This window comes from Denticeps clupeoides, chromosome 7 (genome assembly GCF_900700375.1).
Source record: "Denticeps clupeoides chromosome 7, fDenClu1.1, whole genome shotgun sequence".
NCBI lineage: Eukaryota > Metazoa > Chordata > Actinopteri > Clupeiformes > Denticipitidae > Denticeps > Denticeps clupeoides.
Genome location: NC_041713.1, coordinates 853,328 through 875,711, shown reverse-complemented (window position 1 = coordinate 875,711; position 22,384 = coordinate 853,328). Strand labels below are relative to the sequence as shown.

Below are 22,384 nucleotides of genomic sequence, written 5' to 3'. Positions count from 1 at the left end.
TGTTGGTTCTGGGGTCTGTAGCAAAGCTCCACCAGCAGGTGGCAGCAGTGGCTTTTTTATTTTTGCTTCTGAAAAGCAAATCGTTCAGGAGGAAAAATGTAAGTATTTGTTACATTTAAACTCATGAATAATGTTTAATAAAATGCTAATCATCAGAGTTCATAAGACCGGACCCTCCCGCCAGCTCGGTTACTTCTCATGCAGCATTAATGTCTCCTCCACTCGGACCACCATGACATCACCGGTCTCCTCGGAAACCCATTCAGACAGACAGAAGCCAGGAAATGAGGTAACGGCCCTGGAATGCGGGGTCACCGCACCGACCTCCAGCTGCTCCCCGGTGACAAACAGGCGGAGACCAGGACAGAATGTTTACAGCAAGCACAGCGTGTCCATCAGAGGGACGGGGGACGCTTCACCCCCGACCCCATCAGTCATCCGCTGTTCTGTGCAGGAAGCGCGGTGATGGCGAGAAATCCGAGATCTTACCTGGTTGAGCGTGAACTATTTAGTTATCTGGACGTGGTTGAGGACATGAACGTTGCTGAATGTTGAACTTTGACCTGTTACCGTGGGGTCAGTGCTGCGTCTCCAGCTCCACCACGGTCCAGTCTCCCCGGGGACAGCTGCCCGGGCCCTCCGGGGAGTAGCTGCTGACAGAGGTGACGGTGGCCGAGGGGGAGCCGAGGGGCGGCAGCAGGTCGGGCCAGAGGCTGGTCTCCAGGGGGCTGAGCGTCCCCCCGCCCTGGCCGGGCAGCAGCAGCAGGGGGGGACAGGCGTCCCCGGACAGCAGCAAGGTCTGGCTGATGAGCTGGTGGACCATGTCCAGCTTCCGGCTCCAGTCCAGGTCTTGCGGGGGGCGTCGCCGGTTGCCGTCGGCCATGCGCAGCGGCAGCTCGGTATGAAAGACGCGCGGGGACGTCCCGTGGCCTTCGTCATCAGCCTCCTCTTCGCCGGTCTCCATGGCCTCGTAGATGGTGCAGAGGCCGGCGGCCGGTGACGGTGGCACCGCCGGCTGGCGCCGGTGCTCCTGCAGCTGGAGGAGCTCCCGCCGCTGCCGCTCCAGCCGCCGCTGCAGCTCCTCCTCCAGACGCCTCCGCCTCTCCTGCTCCTGCCGCTGCAGGAGCTGCCGCAGCTGCAGCTGGTGCTGCTCCAGCCGACGGAGCTGCAGCTGCTGCGCGCCTGCTAGCTGGGCGTGGCCGGCAGGGACCGGCTGCCGCTGGCCACTCCTCCCAGGGACCAGGTACGAGTTGTGGTTGACCTCCTGAAGGTCAGTTGGTGGCCGGTCCTGCCGTCCAGCACCTGTGAGACAGTCAAGATAACTTGGGACACCAAGAAGAAATGCAACAGAGATGGACCAGCAGGGAGGGATGCAAGGTCACAGAACCCATGGAGGTCAAAGGGGGACAAACAAAATCAAAAGACAGACAGACGTCCTGCAGCGAGAAGAACAGGATCTAATTCAGGTTGATGATTGGACCTTGCAGAGTTCCACACATCCGCCCTGGTCCCCACGGCGACGGTGAAACTAGCGCATGCAACAGAAGAACTCATCTTCCTGTGGCAAGGCCGCGGTTTTCCAGCGTGGCACGACAGGGATGGATCATGGAAACCCAGGAATTCTACTGGTAGGATGAACACCATGGGAAGAGACGGAGGTGGGGACGTCCTCGCTGTAATTCTCAGGACACACAGAGCATGCTGCAGGACAGTAGGACGGGGCGCCATTTCCTCAAAATTCCATCAAAACCGAACACCATTTATTTCAAAAAAGGAGGGAAAGAAATAAGAAACGGGAACACGTAGCCTTGCAATGACGTTTAATGGAACTTTGAAAATCGTGTTAGTGTGAACCATTAATTTATTAGCATTACCTATATTAGAACCCATTGAAAGTATTACAGGTTTTGTGTTAGTTGAACATGCATTTTTTTTTGCTGAAACATGGACCACTAAAAATCTCACAGCAGCATTTACAAATTCAAAGAGAGACATTTGAACAATTTTAAATGGTTTTCTTTCAGTCGTCGAGATATAAATTAAGAAAACACACGGAACCATTCTGAACCAAAAATACCTCAAAACACGTACACGACCTCAATCGTCATTATGATCAGGCTCCATGTGGGTGTTATATTCGGTTTAATAGGCCACAATAAAAATGTCTCCCCTAAATCCTTCACAATCTTTCCTTCGGTAAAAAGAAACTGTTTGCATGGAACCTTTATTCCCTCCTAAAAACAGGAACTAGCACATAGAAAAGCGTGGAGAATAAAAGCTACTTCTGGCGCAGGAGAAATGGCATGTGAACAGACAGGAGGTTGGAGGACTACGAAACGAAACAAAATCAAAAGCAAAAACAGGTACAAGGAAAGAAACGCCCATTTTTCTGGTAAAAACAGTGGGATAAATACAAAACAGGAAGGTTGGTAGTCCATCTCAGTCACTTGCAGATGCAGAAGAACGGTGTGCGTGGATAAAAAGTCTAATAGAAAAACGAGATCATAGCTACTGTACATTCAGACGTTTAGGCCATATATAACCGCATTATAAAGGAGGACACGTCTTCTATCGCGTGCCCTCCATCATTCCTACTCACTCTACCTCCACGAGATAAAAACCAACGGGGAGAGAAGGGCGTGGCGGGGGCGGGGACAAGGTGCATTCCAGAGGCGGGGCTTATACGTTACCTGCCACAAAGTTATCAGTTTTATCGCATATGGTGGAGTAGTACGGAGGCTGGACGTCGGGTCCTCCTTCCGAGCGCGGCGAGGACGGGCGGCCGGCGGCCTGCTCTTCCTCCATCTCCTCGTCTTCCTCCTCCGGGGGGAGGGTCGGCCCCCGACTTCCCGCACAGCATGTACTGATGCTCCACCAGCCCGGACTTCTCCTCCTGCGGCTGTCCGAGGGCCAGAAGGTCCAGGGCGGTGGCCGCGGGCGCGGTCAACTCCTTGATGAGGGACGGGTCCTTGGCTTCCTCGGTCAGCTGGTCTTCGTTCTCCAGGGAGAAGATGCCGGGACTCTTTCCGCAGCTCTCCGCGGTGGAGTGGGCGTTGGAGTTGGACGTGGTGCAGTCGAAGCCGTAGGAGGCCACAGAGTTGGCCGACTGCGGTGTGCCGCCGCCGTCCTCCTCCACGTCCCCGGCGTGCATCTCCGCCGCCTCGTCCTCGGTTAAAGCCGCGAGGCCGTCCACAGGGGTGTCCGGGTCATTGATCTGCATCTCGCCCTCGGTGTCACTGGCCTCGTCCCCAGATGTAGAAGGAGAAGAAGGGGCTGAGGTGGGAGCAGTCGGTGGCCCTCCGAGGACGTCGTCTGCGGGGAGCGTCTCGGCTTCCTCGTCCTCGCCGTCCCCCCTCTCCAGGTGGATTCCCAGGTCCTGCTCCAGGTCGGGCTGGGCGGTCGGCACGGGCGTCTGCCGCTTGTCGGAAGGAGACTCCACGCCGGAGCTGCTGTCGTAGTCCCGCGGTTCCTCCGGAGTGCTGCTCTCGCTGTCGCCCGCGGCGACCGGAGCGGGTTCGGCGGGGACCTCTGGTGGAGTTGCAGGGCGGGGTTCCAGCTCCGGAGCAGGAGATGATTGGGGATCTGTGCTCGGGAAGTCTGAGGGGAAGTGGGAGGTGGGAGGCGGAGCCCAGGTGTCGCAGAATGGATTCGATTGGCCCCACGCCATGGTGGGAGGGATGGAGGGCTGCGGAGTCGTGCGGTTCATGTTGTCCAAACGGACGTCCTCTGTAAAGTCGTCCTCGTCAACGTTTCCGCAGCTCTCCAGCCCGCTTTCTGTCACCCCCTCACTCGCCATCTCCACGTCTTCGTCCTCCTCCTCCTCCTCCTCCTGGTAGACTTTGTGGTGCTCTACACGCTCTGAGCACACATCCATGTCCACCACTCGGTCTTCCTCCTCCTCCTCCGGACGCACCACGTGTTGAGCAGCGTACTCTGAGCCCAACTTCACACCGGCTACGGTGTCCTCCTGCTCCTCCTGATAGACTTCATGGTACGGTACGGTGCCCATTTCATTCTCTACGTAGTCCTCCTCCTCATAGTCTTCCCGACAGGCTTTATGGACGTCAACATGCTCGAAGCTCACGCTGACGTGGGCCACCTGGTCTCCCTCCTGACAGAATTCATCAACCTGCTTTAAGCCCAGATTCATATCAGCCAATTGGTCCTCCTCGCTCTCCTGTCTCTCGTCTCTGGTCTCACTGACTAACTGAAAGCCCACGTTCTTGTCACTCACTCCGCCCTCCTCTTCCTCTTCATGATAAACTTTGTGGTGTTCCAAGCTCATTGTATCTACTCGGTCCTCCTCTTCCTCCTCCTGGTGGACCTGGTAATGGACAGGTTCTTTACAAACAACCACATCAAAGGCTGCTGGAATTGTCTCCTGTTCTTCTTCTTTCAGGACATTGTGTAGATCAGCCTGTTTTGAGGCCACATTAAAATCAGCCACGTTCTCTGCTGAGTCAATATTAAAGTCCACCACTATGTCCTCATCTTCGTCGTCATCGTCCTCATTTGAAAATGTTTTAGTGCATGGAGAACCTTTGGGCAATTGTTCAACGTCGAAGTCGTCTCTGTCATTCTGGGAACTTTCTAACGGGCTGTGATCCTCTGGTACCATCACCATTTGCTGGCTGGTGACCTTTTCTTCTGCATGTTGCCTATGCCAACCGGAGATGGTGAAAGATGAAGAGTCGGTCAGGAGGTCCTCCATAAGTGGAGGTTCATGCCTCTGCTCCTGAGCGTCCTCTTCGTCTCCCTCGTCATCTTCATTGATTTCCTGGTCTGCCTTCTCTACCTCTTCCTCTTTTTCAGCTGCTGTGTGGGGATCTACAGATGTTCTACCAAGCAAGCTGGGCTCAGCATCTTGTACTTCACCCGGTTCCCCGCCAGTAGACGATGGGACCGTGTCCTCCTGGTGTTTGTCCTGGGGAAGAGCCCCCTCGGCGAGTGATGTTGAATGGCTTTGGCCCCACGGATCAGCCAGGTCCAACTGAGGGTCCATGGACGTGCATGTGGGCCCAGTTGGGGAGGATGGAGGTGACATCACCGTAGTCCCCAAAGGAGACTCTGAGCTCACAGGTAGGTCGAGGTGGGCCAGGTTGAGCTCTGCCACCAGCTGGGGTGCAGTGGCCTCCATTTGAGGTTCTGAAGTGTGCAGTGTGGGAGCCGCCGTTTCCATGGCGTCCAGGAGGAGCGCGGAAGTGTCCTGTTCGTGGACCACGCTGGCCCCATGCGTGGAGGTCGCGTGTCCTTCTTCCTGAACTGCCATCGTCTCCTCCTCTGCACCCAGAGCTTCTACAAGCTGTGGCTCTGAGGCCACCATTGTCTCCACTGCAGCTGCAGCAACAACCGTGGCGGCAGCAGCGGCGGCGGCAGCAGCGTCGTGTACCTCCCCCTCCTTCGGCTGCGTCGGCTTGGGACCCCGCTTCACCGGCATCGGCGTGCTGCTCCCCACGGCTTTCTTGGGACTGCTCGCCTTGTTGCTCTTCGGACCTGCACCGGGGTCTTTTGATGGGACGGTCTTGGCCTTGCCGAGTTTGGCGTCCGCCCCCTTGGCGCCGGGCGCGGTTTTTTTGATACTGGGGTCTGCCTTTGCAGTGGGGGTGGATTTGGGGGTGTCGGGTTTGCTGGTCTTGACCGGAGAGGGACGGGCCGCGGGGGACGCCGTAGGTTTTTTGGTCACGGGCGTACTTGGCTTGCCGACATCTACAAACAGAAGCGCAAACGTATTAATAAACCGGCATCAACAAACCCAATCTGATCCCCAGCCGTGACCCTTCATACCTTTCTTAACCGGGGTAGCCGCTTTAGAGGGTTGTGGCGGGGCGCGGCCAGTAGAGGGAACCGCGGAGACGCTTCTAGGCGTGGCTGGTTTAGCCGCCGGTGCCTTAGTCGTGCTGGCGGCTGGCTTTGCGGTGGACGCTGGAGTCTTGGTTGTGGAGAGCGTGGCCGGCCTGGCTGTGGCACTGGCGGGCCGCGAACTTGCCGGCCTACAAAAGAAGGTTTGGAAGAAGGAGGTCAACGCGGCGTGGTCCTGACACGCTGCCGGTGATAGAACACGCAGCCGGGGCTCCACCGTACGGCTCTGAATAAAACATCTTCTCGCATCACCACCGGGACCATTTAAGCCATTTTTAATACAGGACGGTGCAACTTCATGTGGTCACGGTGGAATCAATAATCTATTATATTTTAGACAATTAAACAATAAGAAGAAGCAATTAAAGGTAAATTGGATGAATAATGAACAGCAGGAGGCTGCAGACGGTAAAAGGAAAAATCCTGTGACCGCACTGCTCTTCATCTCCTGCATGGGAGGAAGATGGATAATCCAAGACGACAGGCGGGGAAGCCTGAGAGATCAGAGCGGCAGTCATTTTGGAAGATGATTGAAAAACCATTCAAATGGGAAGCGGCACAGCACACGGTGCACACAGTGAAATGTGTCCTCTGCATTTAACCCATCACCCTGAGTGAGCAGTGGGCGGCCATGACAGGCGCCCGGGGAGCAGTGTGTGGGGACGGTGCTTTGCTCGGTGGCACCTTGGCTGGCCGGGATTCGAACCGGCAACCTCCTGATTACGGGGCCGCTTCCTCATGCCCATTTCAACCTGAGAGATCGTCATGATGCTTTGTGTTTTCTAGTGTTCCCTTATAAAAATGATATTTGCTCGTCCAGTCAGGATCTCACGGTCATGAAATCATGACATTGGATATGTTGATGTGATTTCTGCAGCAACATCATGTATTTTTTCGAGATTTGGTCTGATTTGGCTACATCGTCACCGGGTTCGAGGGTTAAATGTTTTACGGCCTTGCAGTGCTGCTCTAGCATCAGCATTTTAAATCAGGTTCTGCTCCATTAGATCATGTCCTTTTCCAGTCAGGATCTCCCGGTCATGAAATCAGGACATTAGATATTTTGATGTGATTTCTGCAGCAACATCGTGGATGATTGACAGTTATGTTGTTGTTGTTGTTGTTCCACCAACAAGACTGCAGCCCTGAAGCCTCTCAGCATGGACAATGGCGGACGACGAAAGAGAAGACGGGTCAGCTGTAGACAACGAGATCTTTATCAGATCAACGCAACGACATGCAGAAGCCCCGCCCCCACGAGCTCAGCAACGTCTGAACTCGAACGATATTTAAACGGAGCTGAATGGGGGTCTTTCATCCCGATCTGACGCAAATAGAAGCAAAATGTGACAAAAGCTGCGAGCAAACAGGCCGGTTTTATTCTGCCGTTTCTGCTGTGATTAAAACAGATTTAATATTCAGATCTGAATGCCAGCGGCGGCGACGCCTGTAAAAGTTAATGAGCGGTGAATAATTGAAGTTGTGTTTTTGAAGGGACCACCGCCGGTGGGATTAGAGGAATTAACTCGCCGCGCCGGGCTCCGTTTATTTCCACCACCGGCACGTGACCTGACGCGCCATGACTCGACACGACGGAGCGGTGGCGGTCCACAGGGTCCCGGCAATCAGCCATTTCACCGCAGTGCCGCCCATAAAACATGGCCACGCCCACAGCGGAGAAGATGTACAGCCTGCTGCTGCAACAGGCCTGACCACACCCTGCCCTGCCAATCAAATCACGACAATTAATAGCCAATAAAAAAAATGATTTTCTACTCAGCAGCATCAACACACACACACACACACACACACACACACACACACACACACACTCAGCTGCGTTACGGAAATCTGGGAGTGCATGGAGCAGGAAACTGACTCATGGCCGGCCACGCCCACCGCCGCAGTGGTCTCACGCACCGGTTATAAGAGGAGGTGGCAACTTCTGATGCGTCCAGAGCCTGGACGCGGCGGTGGGCTACGGGGTCAGGAGATTACGTCTCGTAATCCAGCCACACCGTCAGAGCCTCTTACCGCACCCGAACACCTCAGGACATCCGCAGTCATCTCGCGGGGAACAAAGAGCTCCTTCAGCCTCGTCACAAAGCGCTCCATGGTCCAGCGCGTTATCGGCTGCAGCGCGGCGTCGTGTGACTCAGGTGCTGAGAACAACCCCAAAAACACGGCCCGCTTACGCGCCGCAGAATCTCCGGGCAAAACTCTGCCGCGTAAAAAGCTCAGCTGTTGTCCTACTTAAGGAGACGAGTCCTGGTGGAGACGCCGTTCGTCTTCCGACCAGACACGCAAAACACCGTCGTGCTGACCCCCCCACCGGGATGGGACCCCCCCGTGGACGCCGCGGCTACCGTGGACCCCCCCTGAGGACAGGGCGTTTAGAGCTCCATGTCCAGAACTGACCTACCTGCTGGACTTGGACACGGCCGGCTTATCAGCTTTGGGTGAACTGGCGGCGGCGGCAGCACCGGGCCTGGTAGCAGCTGCAGAGGGAGGCTTAGACGCTGGGGCTTATGGGAAAATAATATATAGGTTAATTATATAAAAAAAAAAACATAAATAACGTAACACGGCAGAACACACCGAGCGTTAATAAACGCGGCGTAATAAAAACGCTCCACCTGCAGGTTTCGGCTTGGCGGGCGGTGCCTTCCTGAGCGGCGGCGCCGCGCCGGCCTTCGCTCCGTTGTTGGCGGCAGGAGTTCCGCGTTCTGCGGGCTTGGTGGGGGTCCGGGAGGCGGTCCCGGCCTTCTTAGCGGGCGCGCCGGTGGGCGTGTTCTTCCTGTCAGGCGTGCTGCCGGCGGCCTTCTTGGTCACCCCATTCGTCTGCGGCTTCGGCACCCCGTTCACTGCGCGGTTGAGGCCGGGGGCGGGGCGCGAGGCGGGGCCAGGCGTCTTCGCTGCCGTGGTCCCGGCAGGCTTGGACTTGGCGGGGGCCTTCGTCTTGCCGGCGGAGTCTCCGGTCTTGGCGGCTGGTGCCGCGGCAGGTTTTGGTTCTGCGTGTCCCGCCTCTGCCGTTTGGGAGGCCGAGGACGGCTGGTCCACAGTGTCCCCCGCTGGCGCAACCTCGAGCGCCGGATCCGCATCGAGCGCCGCCGTGGCAACTCCGTCCGGTTTCATCCCTCCTCAGTCCTGGAAGCTCGTCTCGGCAAGAACGTTCGGCGGAGTCGACCGCAGCCTGGCAGCCACTGATCTGCACACGAGACAAGGAGAACCGTCCAGGTCAAACAATAATGCCGGCAGGACGGGACAAGAATCCCGCGCCGTTTCATAAGCAGATAAACTCCGGGGAGGAATCAGATAAAGGATTACGCTCACCACGCCGGCGCCATGAAAACCGCTCGGCAGGAACTAGAAGAAAATGAAAAGGAGCAGAACCAGGAACAAAATCCCACGAATCAGGATAAACAGAGATGACAAAACAGTGAGCGATCGATACAGCGACCCAGGTTCAAACCCCACTTACTTCCATCTTGTCCCTGAGCAGGACACTTAACCCTGAGTGTCTCCAGGGGGGGACTGTCCCTGTAACTACAGGGTGGTCATAGCCTAGCAGGTACCACACTCGACCCACGAACCAGAAGACCCAGGTTCAAACCCCACTTACTACCATCGTGTCCCTGAGTGTGTCCAGGGGGGACCGTCCCCGTAACTACAGGTTGGTCATAGCCTAGCGGGTACCACACTCGCCCACGAACCAGAAGACCCAGGTTCAAACCCCACTTACTACCATCGTGTCCCTGAGCAGGACACTTAACCCTGAGTGTCTCCAGGGGGGGACTGTCCCTGTAACTACAGGGTGGTCATAGCCTAGCAGGTACCACACTCGCCCACGAACCAGAAGACCCAGGTTCAAACCCCACTTACTACCATCGTGTCCCTGAGCAGGACACTTAACCCCGAGTGTCTCCAGGGGGGACTGTCCCCGTAACTACGTATTGTAAGTCGCTCTGGATACGGGTGTCTGGTAAATGCCGTAACTGTAAACGTGATATGGCAATCGATCGATAAAACCCGAGACGGAATCCAGACGAAACACAAACATATTTTCCCTCCTCAAAAACCGCCGCATCCAGAAGAGAGACGGCACCCAGTCCCCCACAGGAAGTGGCCCGGCCCAGAGGAGCATGGGAAAACACCCCCTCAGCTGCCCCAGCTCCACAAAACGCACGACTGTTCCCGTTTCCTCCCGTCCCTCGTCCTCCCTGGTCCTCTGTTGGGCTTCGCGCAGATGGCCGGAGCAGCTGAGCGAGTCCAGCGGTCGAGGGAACGGGGGAGGGACGACAGAGCAGCAGTGATGGGGTGTCTTCTTACGTCCTCCATCTTCACACAAACCCCACTCTGTCCTGTAAACGTTCGCCACGCAGGCGCCGGCGGGGCCAAACCGTCCCGGTCCCTACAGAACCCAGCTAGCGGCTCCCAGTCAACCGTCTCCGCCAACGGGGCGGACGCAGCATGCAGGTGCACGACCGCGTCTGCTGAACTCCGCCGACCCCGCAGACGTTCCACAGACTCCCGGTGGTTATTTTAGAGCGACTTGTGAAAAAGAAGCGGGAAATACTGACCGTAGTTACAGAGGGCGAGCTGAGCAGCTCCGGTGAAGGTGCCAGAGTACACGCACCATCGGGATAATCCCGGACTTCATCCCGTTATAGTAAACCAATCCCCAACCGGGGCTTACCGAGTAAACGCAACATGGCCCCCGCTACAACACCCTTCCCATGAGCCTCGGCGGCCCCGTCGTCTCGGGCTGATGGATGTGGAACAAACGACTGAGGGCCGTGGGGGGACTCGGGCGCGACAGGGCGTGGCAGGAATGCCAGCTACGTGCCGGTTGTTCAAGGCATCGAGCCCGGGAGGGCAACGGGTCGGCAAACTTGCTCAGAGCGACGCGTCCCATGGCGGTACGAACGTAGGTGACGCAAGTTTACCAACAGGTGACCCCCCAGCCGCGAGGGCCCGGAAACAAGGAGGACCTTGGGTGGGGTACATTTCTCGGCATCTGCGTCTGTGGGAAGACTACCGGTAATAAAAGCCTGGTCTAAACAGCGAGAACGCGAGGAAGTAGAGGCGTCCTAACGGAACCCCCACATGAGATCCCCACCCCCAGCGCGGTTGGGGACGGCGCGGGGACGGAGGCGGCGCCCTTCAGCGCTTGGCCTCTTCACTGGCAGCACGAAAGGCACAAAGCAGCCACACAAAGACCCCCGGCGGCTCTGACTGAGCCCATTATGCGGCGCGGCAGACCGAGATCAGCCAGCGTGCACTGGGGGAGGGTTGGCCGGGGTGGGGGTTGGACGCCGGGGAGACGGTGTGGATGCTGGGGAGCGGCGGGCTCCGCTGCGGCCTCCATCGCGCCAACAAGCGGCACGACTGCCACATGCCCCAAGCACCCGAAAGGTCAAAGATACCCGGCCGCGCACAAACAAACCGCTGTGCCGAGAAAGCAGAATCCTGATGGCGGAGGAGGGGGGCGGAGCCAGGAGAGGAGGACGCGGCGCGTTCCTCAACAAGGACGTCAGGGAACGGAGGCATCTCAGCACCATGGCCTCTTTGTCGGGACGAAAACGCGAAAGAATGGCGCTCTGTGCCAGGCCAACAGGGGACCGTCTACTGCGCAGCGGCCGGCTTTAATCAGGTTCTAGACGAGGCCGGGCGTCGCCGCGAGAGAACCGTTCTCCGGCCCCGGTCAACCACAGAATCAGGCGAAGCGGTACTGAGCGCTCATACGGCCACGCCGCTGCCCTCTACCCTCCCCAGGGACGAGCCGAAGGTGCGTCGGGAGTCGAGGGGGGTCGAGTTGTAACCTGAGGACCCCACGTCCATTACCCAGCATGCACCTGTGTAAATTAGATAAGCCCCGGACGGAAACAGCTGGTGGGGTTCGCCTGGGGACGTCAGGTCCTGCCCTGGAGACAAAAGGTGACATCTGGGCTGGGCAGCGGCGAAACCAACACCAGCTTCTGCCATTAAGAGGATTATATTCCTCCGGTCAGGGAAGAGGAGCCCTGGGCAGCAGCAACCAAACATCCTGGTCTTACAGACGACCCAGAACCACCATTAACCCAAAATGTGGGCGCAGGCGCGATCAACGTGCCAGTTGTCCCAGGGACAGACGTCATCAGACGCAGCCTGCTGGCCGGGCACGGCCGGGTCCGTCTAATCCCACCGGTGCCACCCCGGAGCTGAGTCATGCCCAGAGTCCCCGGGCCCGGTGCCACCGCACAGCGACACACAGGAGGCCCAACCGCGCCCAAGCACCCGAACTGGGCCACGAACGAGCCGGGAGAACACGCAGGAACATGTCCTGACGGCGCGCCATGATAACAACGGCCGGCCGGAGATTCGGCTGGAGGACGCCCTGTCCCCCCCGCAGGTGTGGAGGTCGCGCCGTCCTCCTCAAGCCTCTAATCGGCGGCGTTTTTACGGGACGCGCCGGAACAATGGGCTCCGGACCACGAGGCGCGGGACGCGGGGAGGATGGGTCCCGGCGGCGCGGTAGGGAGATGTGACGAGGCGGCGCGGAGCGGCGCGACACCGGCGCGGGTTAAAAGGCGCCGTTTACCGCGGCGGGCGGAGCGCGGGGTCTTACCGGCTTCTCCTCTCGGCGTCGGGAAGAAAGAAGACGGGAGGGACGCGCCTTTTCAGGAGGAGGTGGAGAAAACGCGCGCACGCCGGAATTGAAAGGGATGAAAAGCCGCGGATCCGCCAATCGGCGGCGCGCCTCGGGTTTATGCAAATGACGGATGATGTCATGGTCCAGAGCGAGCCCCCCCCCAACCCGCCCTCTTTATCATAACCGCCCCCCTGCTCCATCACTGGGACGTGGGGTGACGAGGCAGGGCGGCTGTGCTGATGATGAGGAGCGGGGGACGGGGACGGGGACGAAGGCCTGGCGGGCGAGGGCCATCTCTGTGCGGTAAACAGGTCAGACAAAGGGAGGAAGCTGGTTCCAGTGGGGCGGCAGGAAGGGGCGGGCCGGCGGAGCCACCGCTCGGTTCCCCTCTCCTCCATCACGTCGTGTTTTTCCTTCCAGCCGCCGGTGCAGCTGGGCCAACGGCGCACAAAAGCCCTGGCACCGGCCCAACCGCGCCAGCAGAGAGGAAACGGACGCGTACAAGAACCCACGAACAGACGCAGGCCCGCCGCCCGCGGAGACGTTGGGGTTCTGAGGGAAGGGTGGCACTGATGGGGGTTCACCAGACACGTCCAGTCGCTTCCAGCACCGTCCTGGTGCTTCCACCGGGCCGGTGTTATGATGGCAGGGCGTGTCCGGCCCGGTGGAAGCACCAGGACACATCCAGTCGCTTCCAGCACCGTCCTGGTGGAGAAAAGAAAAGTGCCACCACTGGCCCGGTGTTATGATGGCAGGGCGTGGCTGGCCCGGTGGAAGCACCATGACGGTGCTGAAAGCGACTGGACGTGTCCGGTGATGGCCGCACTTCACCGTGTCAGCACACAATCCCTTTCACACGCCGCTGCAGCAGGGAACCGGTCCCCTCCGTCTGGTCCAGACAGGGCGGAGCAGCAGGGCTCCGTGCTCCCTCTGCTGGAGACGGCGAGGCGGCGCACCGGCTCCTTCAGACCAGACAACAAAAGGTAAACACGACCAGAGACAAGACAGTCGGTGGCGAGACGTCGTTTTACTGCTCCGTACATTACACAGCAAATCCAGAACCACGAGCATGCAGGACGAAGAAGCACAAGTACACAGGAAGTTCGTTACAAAAAAACCCCGAAATACACGAGACCACGAGGCCGATTTCAATAAATTAGCCAGACCCACGACCCTGTTCCTACTGTACAGTGAATAAATACGGTAAATCAAGCACGTCCCTTTTATTGTGCATCTAATTATGAAATAAAACGACATTTCTGGAGCTCGGTATTCATTTTGTTTGAAAAGTTCTAGTGCAGTCTGAATTTAAAAGATTAAAAAAAAAAAAAAAGTCCCCAATAAATACAAGTAAACTTGAGTTAAAAATGCACCACAACTTTGTTCAGTGCTAATTCCCTTCAGCCAGCAGATTTTGCCGGATTTTCCCTTCAAGACACGTCTAAGACTAATTTAACAGACAGAGGAAAGAAGGTCCCGCGTCCAGACACCAGCTGATGGTGGAGACCAGCAGGGTGGGAGCAGCTCAGATGAGTCTGCATCCATCCAACTGGACGTCCAAAGGAAACAATCATCATCATCATCATCATCATCATCATAGTCATCATTTCATTCTTCTTATTCTGGAGATTATTGTGCGTTCCCCTCATTAGAAGGTACTGGTCCAGGACTCCTCACTGGTCGAAGCAGCAGAAGAGAGAGCAGCTGGTGGCCTCCAGGCCGCGGAACTTTCCGGAGGAGGGCGTGTCCGTGCACTGGGCTATGAAGGTGTGCAGGTCTGTGATGTGCACCTGGGTCTCCTGGGTTTGCTGCTGCATGTACAGAAACACGAATGAGGGACATGGAATGCAACCCGGCCCGGCCCCGCCCCGCCCCGCCCGTCCTACCATGATGGTGTCGTAGGCGCCGGTGATCAGCGCGATGAAGAGCGACAGCACCATGTAAATGAAGAGCGAGATGAAGGTGTAGAGGTACAGCTGGCTGAAGACCCACACCAGGGTGCTGCTGTGCTCCATCTCGGAGAAGGTGACGAACATGTCGTCCCCGTTGATCAGCGAGAAGAGACACTCCGACACGGTGGACAGGGACCGGAACTGCCGGGGAGGAACAGCACGGGCTTCGTCTCCGCAGCCGCACAGACGGGACGGGCGGAAGACGCATCTGAACCTACCTTGACGTGGTACGGGCCGAGGACGATCCAGCCGCAGAAGCAGTAGCCCATGTAGATGGCCGCCGCGCAGCAGCAGAAGCGGATGACGTTGGGGAAGGCGGCGCGCAGCGTCACGATCAGGATCTGGGGGACAGGAAGACGGAGGTCAGCTGGATAAAGTAAAAAAGGAGGGAAGGGACGAAACGACTCCGAGTTTGGACGCTCACGTTGTACTTCTGGAAGAAGCTGAGGTACCGGATGACCCCCACCCAGACCAGCAGGGTGGAGCTGCCCAGCAGAATCGCACACAAGTCGTAGGACGAGTTGTCCTGTACGCAGGAGACACAGACACATGAAGTCTGGCACAAAACGTCATTACATTTACGGCATTTACCAGGCGTCCTTATCCAGAGCGCCTTACAGTCAGTAGTTACAGGGACAGTCCCCCCCTGGAGACACTCAGGGTTAAGTGTCCTGCTCAGGGACACGATGGTAGTAAGTGGGGTTTGAACCTGGGTCTTCTGGTTCATAGGCGGGTGTGTTACCCACTAGGCTACTACCACCTCCATTGTTGCCCCAGGGGGGGACTGTCCCTGTAACTACTGACTGTAAGACGCTCTGGATAAGGACGTCTGGTAAATGCTGTAAATGTAAATTAGTATTCTAGAGTAATATAATTGTTCTGAGTATAAAGTGGGTTTTTGTCTGTTCTACTCGGTACTTGTACTATACTGACTGGGTTAAATAGAATTACATGACAAAAAAAAAGGGATATTTCTGACTAAAATGAGTCTGGACACAACTAATTCAAACTAAAATGTGACACAAAGACTAAAGTAGAAGTGAAATGAAGACATATTCAGAGCGCGTTCACACAACCTTGGACTCGATGCCGATCTTGATGAAGCTGCCGATGATGGTGAGCACGTCGCTGACTATGAGCAGGAGGTACCAGCCGTTGATGAACTCCATCCTGTCCCCCCAGCACACGCCACGCCCCAGGCGCTGTTTGAAGAACTGCACATATTCCTGAGCGGAGAAACAGACCAGGTCTCATGCGAAGGCCCCGGGCCCGACTTCAGCCCGCGCTCGTCCACCTTACGTGTTGCAGCACGACCCCTCGGAGGACGGAGCGTCCGCACAGCGCGAGGGACAGGACGCACACCACCGCCACGGCCACGTCGAACGCCTCGCGGGCGTAGCTCTCCGCTGAGGGGGGAGACGAGGGGACGTTACGTGGGGACGTAACGCCGCGCGGGTGTGTTCGTGGAGGTGTGGGGAACCTACCATGGCCGGACACGTTGGGGTCTTTACACTCTTTGATGGAGGCCTGGTTGTGGAGGCTGACCTTCACCCTGCCGCTGTGGGCGTGGTTGTCCAGCAGGATCTGTGGGCACAAACAAGGCCTGATAAAGATCACCACGATCGTGGGGGCAGTGGTGGCCTAGCAGTTAAGGAAGCGGCCCCGTAATCAGAAGGTTGCCGGTTCGAATCCCGATCCGCCAAGGTGCCACTGAGCAAAGCACCGTCCCCACACACTGCTCCCCGGGCGCCTGTCATGGCCGCCCACTGCTCACTCAGGGTGATGGGTTAAATGCAGAGGACAAATTTCACTGTGTGCACCGTGTGCTGTGCTGTATCACATGTGACAATCACTTCACTCTAACAAATTCTGACCAATAGTCAGGCTGAAGGCTCACCTTGATGCTGAAGGTGTAACAGTCTGGAATCTCGTTGTTGATGATGGTCTGGAGGTTGATGGCCTTCAGCTGGAAGTCTATGGTGACATTGATCAATCTGAACAGTAAAGAACAGGAATATTGATCAGTTCCAGAGCGCTGATTAGTGAGGAATCATTAACGGTCCGTAGTTGAGCAAGACTCACTTGTGAAACTTCAGGGTGAAATTCCCATGGTAAGGCGCCGGGTTTACCCCCACGCAGTCTACGAGCAGGACAACATGAAACCCGTCAATACGGTTCTACAGATAAACAAGTACGGAAAATGTAGAAGGAGAGCAACGAAAGCCGCTTCCACCGGTGCTGACGCGCGGGTCGATGTCGAACGTGTCGTTCACCGGATCGATGCTGCCCTTCTTGTAGTAGTGCTGGCAGAGGGACAGGGCGTTGCCGTCCACGCCCGGCACGTACGCGTAGCGGCCCACGGCGATCTCGGCCAGCGCCAGATACTGCGACGTGGAGATCGGCACGGATCAGTGGAGGCGCGGCGCGGACGCGGGCCGGCCGGGGGCGGTACACACCTGCTCGACGGCGTACGAGATCTGGCCGTAGACGTCGCCCCGGGTGTGAAGGGCCAGCGGGGTGTCGGGGTCGTCCTGGTAGCCTCGGAGGAACAGGTGCCGGAAGGTCTCCGCGTTCTCGTCCTTGAACATCACCACCATCTGATTGCTCAGGCCGAACAGCACCAGCTGCGGAACGCAGGGCCGCATGGGGTGAAAGGTCAGGCCGCATGGGGTGAAAGGTCAGGCGGCGGGCGGCCGAACCGCAGGTCCTACCTGCACGGTGACGATGAGGATCTTCAGCAGCTGCAGGCCCAGCTTGAACGGCTTGCGGCCCTTGGCGTGGTACTTGTCGCACGGACTCATGAAGAAATACTTCAGCTTCCGGCGCAGCTCCTCCTCCTCGCGCTGCAGCTGTTGCTGTAGCAACGACCCCTGCAGGTCACCGTGGTCGCCGGAGCCATACCCGGCGACACAAGTCAGGAGTCGGTCCGTCTCTGCGAAAACACACGGACACGCACGTTACACACACCACGGAGCCGCACCGCGGCCGCACACGTCATCGCGTCGGCCTGACGTCACCTGCGCCGCGGTCCTGGCCGCCGCCCGGTGCCGCCATGTCGTTCAGAGCCGCCGCGTCACACGCATCGCCGCGTAACGAAGCGGCCCGGCGAGGGACGGCGGAGCTTCTCCACCCGGCGCTGTTTGGATGTAAACACTGGCGGCGGCTCTTCTTCACCTGCAGGGCCGCGCAGGCGCCGCAGAGAGGGAACGCAGCATGTCGCCACCTGGCGGCCGCCAGGCTGGAACTGCACCCACATTTACAGCATTTACCAGACGCCCGTATCTGGCAGGGACAGGGACAGCATTTACCAGACGCCCGTATACGACAGGGACAGCATTTACTAGACACCTGTATCCGGCAGGGACAGCATTTACCAGACGCCCGTATCCGGCAGGGACAGGGACAGCATTTACCAGACACCCGTATCCGGCAGGGACAGGGACAGCATTTACCAGACGCCCGTATACGACAGGGACAGCATTTACCAGACGCCCGTATCTGGCAGGGACAGGGACAGCATTTATCAGACGCCCGTATCCGGCAGGGACAGGGACAGCATTTACCAGACGCCCGTATACGACAGGGACAGCATTTACTAGACACCTGTATCCGGCAGGGACAGCATTTACCAGACGCCCGTATCCGGCAGGGACAGGGACAGCATTTACCAGACACCCGTATCCGGCAGGGACAGGGACAGCATTTACCAGACGCCCGTATACGACAGGGACAGCATTTACCAGACGCCCGTATCTGGCAGGGACAGGGACAGCATTTACCAGACGCCCGTATACAACAGGGACAGCATTTACCAGACACCTGTATCCGTCAGGGACAGCATTTACCAGACGCCCGTATCTGGCAGGGACAGCATTTACCAGACACCCGTATACGACAGGGACAGCATTTACCAGACGACCGTATACGACAGGGACAGGGACAGCATTTATCAGACGACCGTATCCGGCAGGGACAGGGACAGCATTTACCAGACGCCCGTATCCGGCAGGGACAGCATTTATCAGACGCCCGTATCCGGCAGGGACAGCATTTACCAGACGCCCGTATCTGGCAGGGACAGCATTTACCAGACACCTGTATCCGGCAGGGACAGGGACAGCATTTACCAGACGCCCGTATCCGGCAGGGACAGGGACAGCATTTACCAGACACCCGTATCCGGCAGGGACAGGGACAGCATTTACCAGACGCCCGTATACGACAGGGACAGCATTTACCAGACGCCCGTATCTGGCAGGGACAGGGACAGCATTTACCAGACGCCCGTATACAACAGGGACAGCATTTACCAGACACCTGTATCCGGCAGGGACAGCATTTACCAGACGCCCGTATCTGGCAGGGACAGCATTTACCAGACACCTGTATCCGGCAGGGACAGGGACAGCATTTACCAGACGCCCGTATACGACAGGGACAGCATTTACCAGACACCTGTATCCGGCAGGGACAGGGACAGCATTTACCAGACGCCCATATACGACAGGGACAGCATTTACCAGACACCTGTATCCGGCAGGGACAGGGACAGCATTTACCAGACGCCCGTATCTGGCAGGGACAGGGACAGCATTTACCAGACGTCCATATACGACAGGGACAGCATTTACCAGACACCCGTATCCGGCAGGGACAGGGACAGCATTTACCAGACGCCCGTATACGACAGGGACAGCATTTACCAGACGGCCGTATCCGGCAGGGACAGCATTTACCAGACATCCATATACGACAGGGACAGCATTTACCAGACGCCCGTATCTGGCAGGGACAGGGACAGCATTTACCAGACGTCCATATACGACAGGGACAGCATTTACCAGACACCCGTATACGACAGGGACAGCATTTACCAGACGGCCGTATCCGGCAGGGACAGGGACAGCATTTATCAGATGCCCGTATCCGGCAGGGACAGGGACAGCATTTATCAGACGCCCGTATACGACAGGGACAGCATTTACCAGACGACCGTATACGACAGGGACAGGGACAGCATTTATCAGACGCCCGTATCCGGCAGGGACAGCATTTACCAGACACCCGTATCCGGCAGGGACAGCATTTACCAGACGCCCGTATCCGGCAGGGACAGGGACAGAATTTACCAGACGGCCGTATCCGGCAGGGACAGGGACACAATGGTAGTCAGTGGGACCTAATTATTATTCATGTCCACTCAGTATAATATTGCATCCACTTCCAAGCAGAGGCGCTTTACAAAACTGCAAGGTCATCAGGAGGAAACGTAATGAGACGTTTCATTCTGAGGTTGGTTCCACCTCAGTCCTGCCTTGAATACGCTGGTTACGTGGAACAAAGGCGGGGGTAGATGTGACAGCCCGCCCTGGCAGCTCCTCTTACCCCCATTAAGCGGGTGGTGAAATGTGGCCGACCAGGTGGATTTTCCTGGGGTGGATGAAAGGGCAGCTAAGTAGGTTGGAGACGGGTTGTGTCTGAGGCCTCCACCTCTGTTGAGTGAGGGTTTGTTGATTTGCACATGCAAAGCTTCCCTCACTCCTCTCTCAAACCACCTATCTTCTCTGTCCAATATTTGCACATTCTCGTCCAAAAATGAGTGTCCTTTGTCCTTGAGGTGAAGGTACACAGCTGATTCTGGCCCTGAGGCGTTGCTCCTTCTGCGCTGGACCATCCTGCTGTGTAGCACCTGTTTGGTTTCCCCGATGTTCAGATCCGAGCTGTAACCAGCCTATTCAACCTGGAGGATAAATTTGTGGGCACAAGCCAACTTCCCTCAGTCACAAAGTTGTGTGGATGCAGAATGAAACGTCTCTACGTTAAAGAAAGGAAGTCCGCTTGCCGCGACTCAACTTTCAGACAAATTCACCTGGATGACTGAGAATCTTCACAGACATATTTTTTACAAGTAGACGAGCGCATATCTACTCCGGACACTTCAATCGTTTCGAATAGTATCTGTAAAAATGAAAGGCGCTCCAATGACGCTTCAAACGACAGCTCAAGACCGTCCTTTTTAAAGAATATTTAGATTAAATTGTAACTTTTCTTCTTGTCTGACTTCTGTATAGAAACTAGAACAGAGTGAATAAAAAGATTGTATTCATAGTTGGGGGTCCTGGTGAACCGGAATTTATCTCTTCATCCATGGTGACATGGAAGCGCGTTGTAAGTCACTCTGGATACGGGTGTCTGCCAAATAACTTAAATGTAAATGAATAAAGACATTAAAAAGGCAGAGAAAACGTGTAAATAAAGTGTGACGTCATGATTTGAAATCAGCGCGTCGCGGGGGGGCCTGAATTTCCCGCAACACCGGTCTTTGTATTTGGAGATTGTGACTTTACAGTCCATCATTATTTAATGAACGCATAATTACAGGCGGGATGATAAGAACCTGCGGTACAAAAATATCTTCACTTTCACTTTTCATCCAGTAGCCTAGTGGGTAACACACTCGCCTATGAACCAGAAGACCCGAGTTCGAATCCTACTTACTACCATCGTGTCCCTGAGCAAGACACTTAACCTTAAGTTGCTCCAGGGAGACTGTCCCTGTAAATACTTATTGTAAGTCGCTCTGGATAAGGGCGTCTGATAAATGCTGTAAATGTAACCAGCATCCAACTCACATTAAAGCGAAACCTTTCATTTCTCAGACGAGGAATTCTGCTTTTAATGTTCCCTTGGTCGGGAGAGTTTCGTTTACTGGGAAACTGGAATTTGAATGGACTTTGTGACGGAGTGAAGAAAAATGATGGCGGTGACGGGGAGAAAAGAAAACGAAAGCTGGACGCTGCGTCCGGAGAATCGAATCTGAATCTCGGCTGAATAAAAGCAGCTCTGCGTCCGGAGAATCGAATCTGAATCTCGGCGGTATGAATAAAAGCGGCTCTGATTCCGGAGAATCGAATCTGAATCTCGGCTGAATAAAAGCGGCTCTGATTCCGGAGAATCGAATCTGAATCTCGGCTGAATAAAAGCGGCTCTGCGTCCGGAGAATCGAATCTGAATCTCGGCTGAATAAAAGCGGCTCTGCGCCCGGAGAATCGAATCTGAATCTCGGCTGAATAAAAGCGGCTCTGCGTCCGGAGAATCGAATCTGAATCTCGGCTGAATAAAAGCGGCTCTGCGCCCGGAGAATCGAATCTGAATCTCGGCGGTATGAATAAAAGCGGCTCTGCGTCCGGAGAAACGAATCTGAATCTCGGCTGAATAAAAGCGGCTCTGCGTCCGGAGCTCCGCATCTTCCGGCGAGAGAAGCGACGTTCATCACAGGTACCGGGGAAATAAAGTCCAAGCGCTCTAAAAACGACTTTTTAACACGAAACGGTTTATTTCAGGGCTGAGATGGAGGTCCAGATCGTTTCCTTTTCTGGTGAGAAGTTCTCCCTGGTGGTGGGCCTGGAGACCACGGTGGGGGAACTGAAGCAGAAGATCCGTCAGCGCTGCAACCTGCCGCTCCACAACGACCTGAAGCTGTCAGCTGAGAACGGCCAGAGGATCGTCCTGGACCAGGACAGCAGAACCCTGGTCTCTCACGGCCTCCAGCACGGATCCCAGGTCATGGTGCTGATCACACAAGCTCAGCCCTTCCAGGTGTTCCTGAAGAATGATAAAGGCCAGGTTCACACCTACGACGTGACCCGGGAGGAGACGGTGAGCTCCTTCAAGCAGAAGGTCTTCAACAAGGAGCGGGTCCCTCTGAGTCAGCAGCGACTGATTTATAATGGGAGGCAGATGGAGGACGGAGGGACGCTGTCCCAGTACAACGTTGGTCCAGAGAGCACCATCTTCCTGGAACTGCGCCTCAGAGGGGGCTGAACGTACAATATTCCATGTACTGTGGGAATATAAGATGTGTATTACATTATCTGCATTATTAATATCTGTGTCTTGTTATCGCTAGTCTGCTGTTTCTATTAAACCAACTTTTTCGGTC

At 56.3% G+C, this 22,384-nt stretch overlaps 3 protein-coding genes across 7 annotated transcripts; 1 reads left to right on the top strand and 2 right to left on the bottom strand.

Moving 5' to 3' along the window:
- Positions 1-1,805: 1,805 nt before the first annotated feature.
- Positions 1,806-12,613, bottom strand: LOC114793650 (protein piccolo-like). Of its 4 annotated transcripts, XM_028985737.1 has the most exons (6): positions 12,467-12,535; positions 9,193-9,225; positions 8,496-9,067; positions 8,282-8,384; positions 5,785-5,990; positions 1,806-5,706 (listed from the first exon to the last, which is right to left on the bottom strand). In XM_028985737.1, exons 3-6 carry the CDS (start codon positions 8,992-8,994, stop codon positions 2,711-2,713), a joined length of 3,804 nt encoding a protein of 1,267 aa, XP_028841570.1. In that variant the 5' UTR covers positions 8,995-9,067; positions 9,193-9,225; positions 12,467-12,535; the 3' UTR covers positions 1,806-2,710. The 4 variants fall into 4 exon arrangements, with proteins under 4 accessions (XP_028841570.1, XP_028841568.1, XP_028841567.1 ...); XM_028985735.1 differs by lacking the exon at positions 9,193-9,225 and having other exon boundaries at positions 12,467-12,613; XM_028985734.1 differs by lacking the exon at positions 12,467-12,535 and having other exon boundaries at positions 9,193-10,995.
- Positions 12,614-13,498: 885 nt separating this feature from the next.
- On the bottom strand, positions 13,499-17,721 carry LOC114793669 (mucolipin-1-like). Of its 2 annotated transcripts, none has more exons than XM_028985765.1 (13): positions 17,460-17,721; positions 17,154-17,374; positions 16,899-17,066; positions 16,676-16,826; positions 16,525-16,582; positions 16,340-16,436; positions 15,927-16,026; positions 15,742-15,848; positions 15,519-15,668; positions 14,867-14,968; positions 14,661-14,783; positions 14,377-14,583; positions 13,499-14,298 (listed from the first exon to the last, which is right to left on the bottom strand). In XM_028985765.1, the coding sequence occupies exons 1-13, from the start codon at positions 17,494-17,496 to the stop codon at positions 14,164-14,166; spliced, it is 1,656 nt and encodes a 551-aa protein (XP_028841598.1). In that variant the 5' UTR covers positions 17,497-17,721; the 3' UTR covers positions 13,499-14,163. The 2 variants fall into 2 exon arrangements, with proteins under 2 accessions (XP_028841598.1, XP_028841597.1); XM_028985764.1 differs by having other exon boundaries at positions 13,499-14,301; positions 17,460-17,718.
- A 3,930-nt stretch (positions 17,722-21,651) lies between these two features.
- LOC114793691 (polyubiquitin-like) lies at positions 21,652-22,384 on the top strand. Its single transcript, XM_028985787.1, has 2 exons — positions 21,652-21,720; positions 21,786-22,384. The coding sequence occupies exon 2, from the start codon at positions 21,793-21,795 to the stop codon at positions 22,264-22,266; it is 474 nt and encodes a 157-aa protein (XP_028841620.1). The 5' UTR covers positions 21,652-21,720; positions 21,786-21,792; the 3' UTR covers positions 22,267-22,384.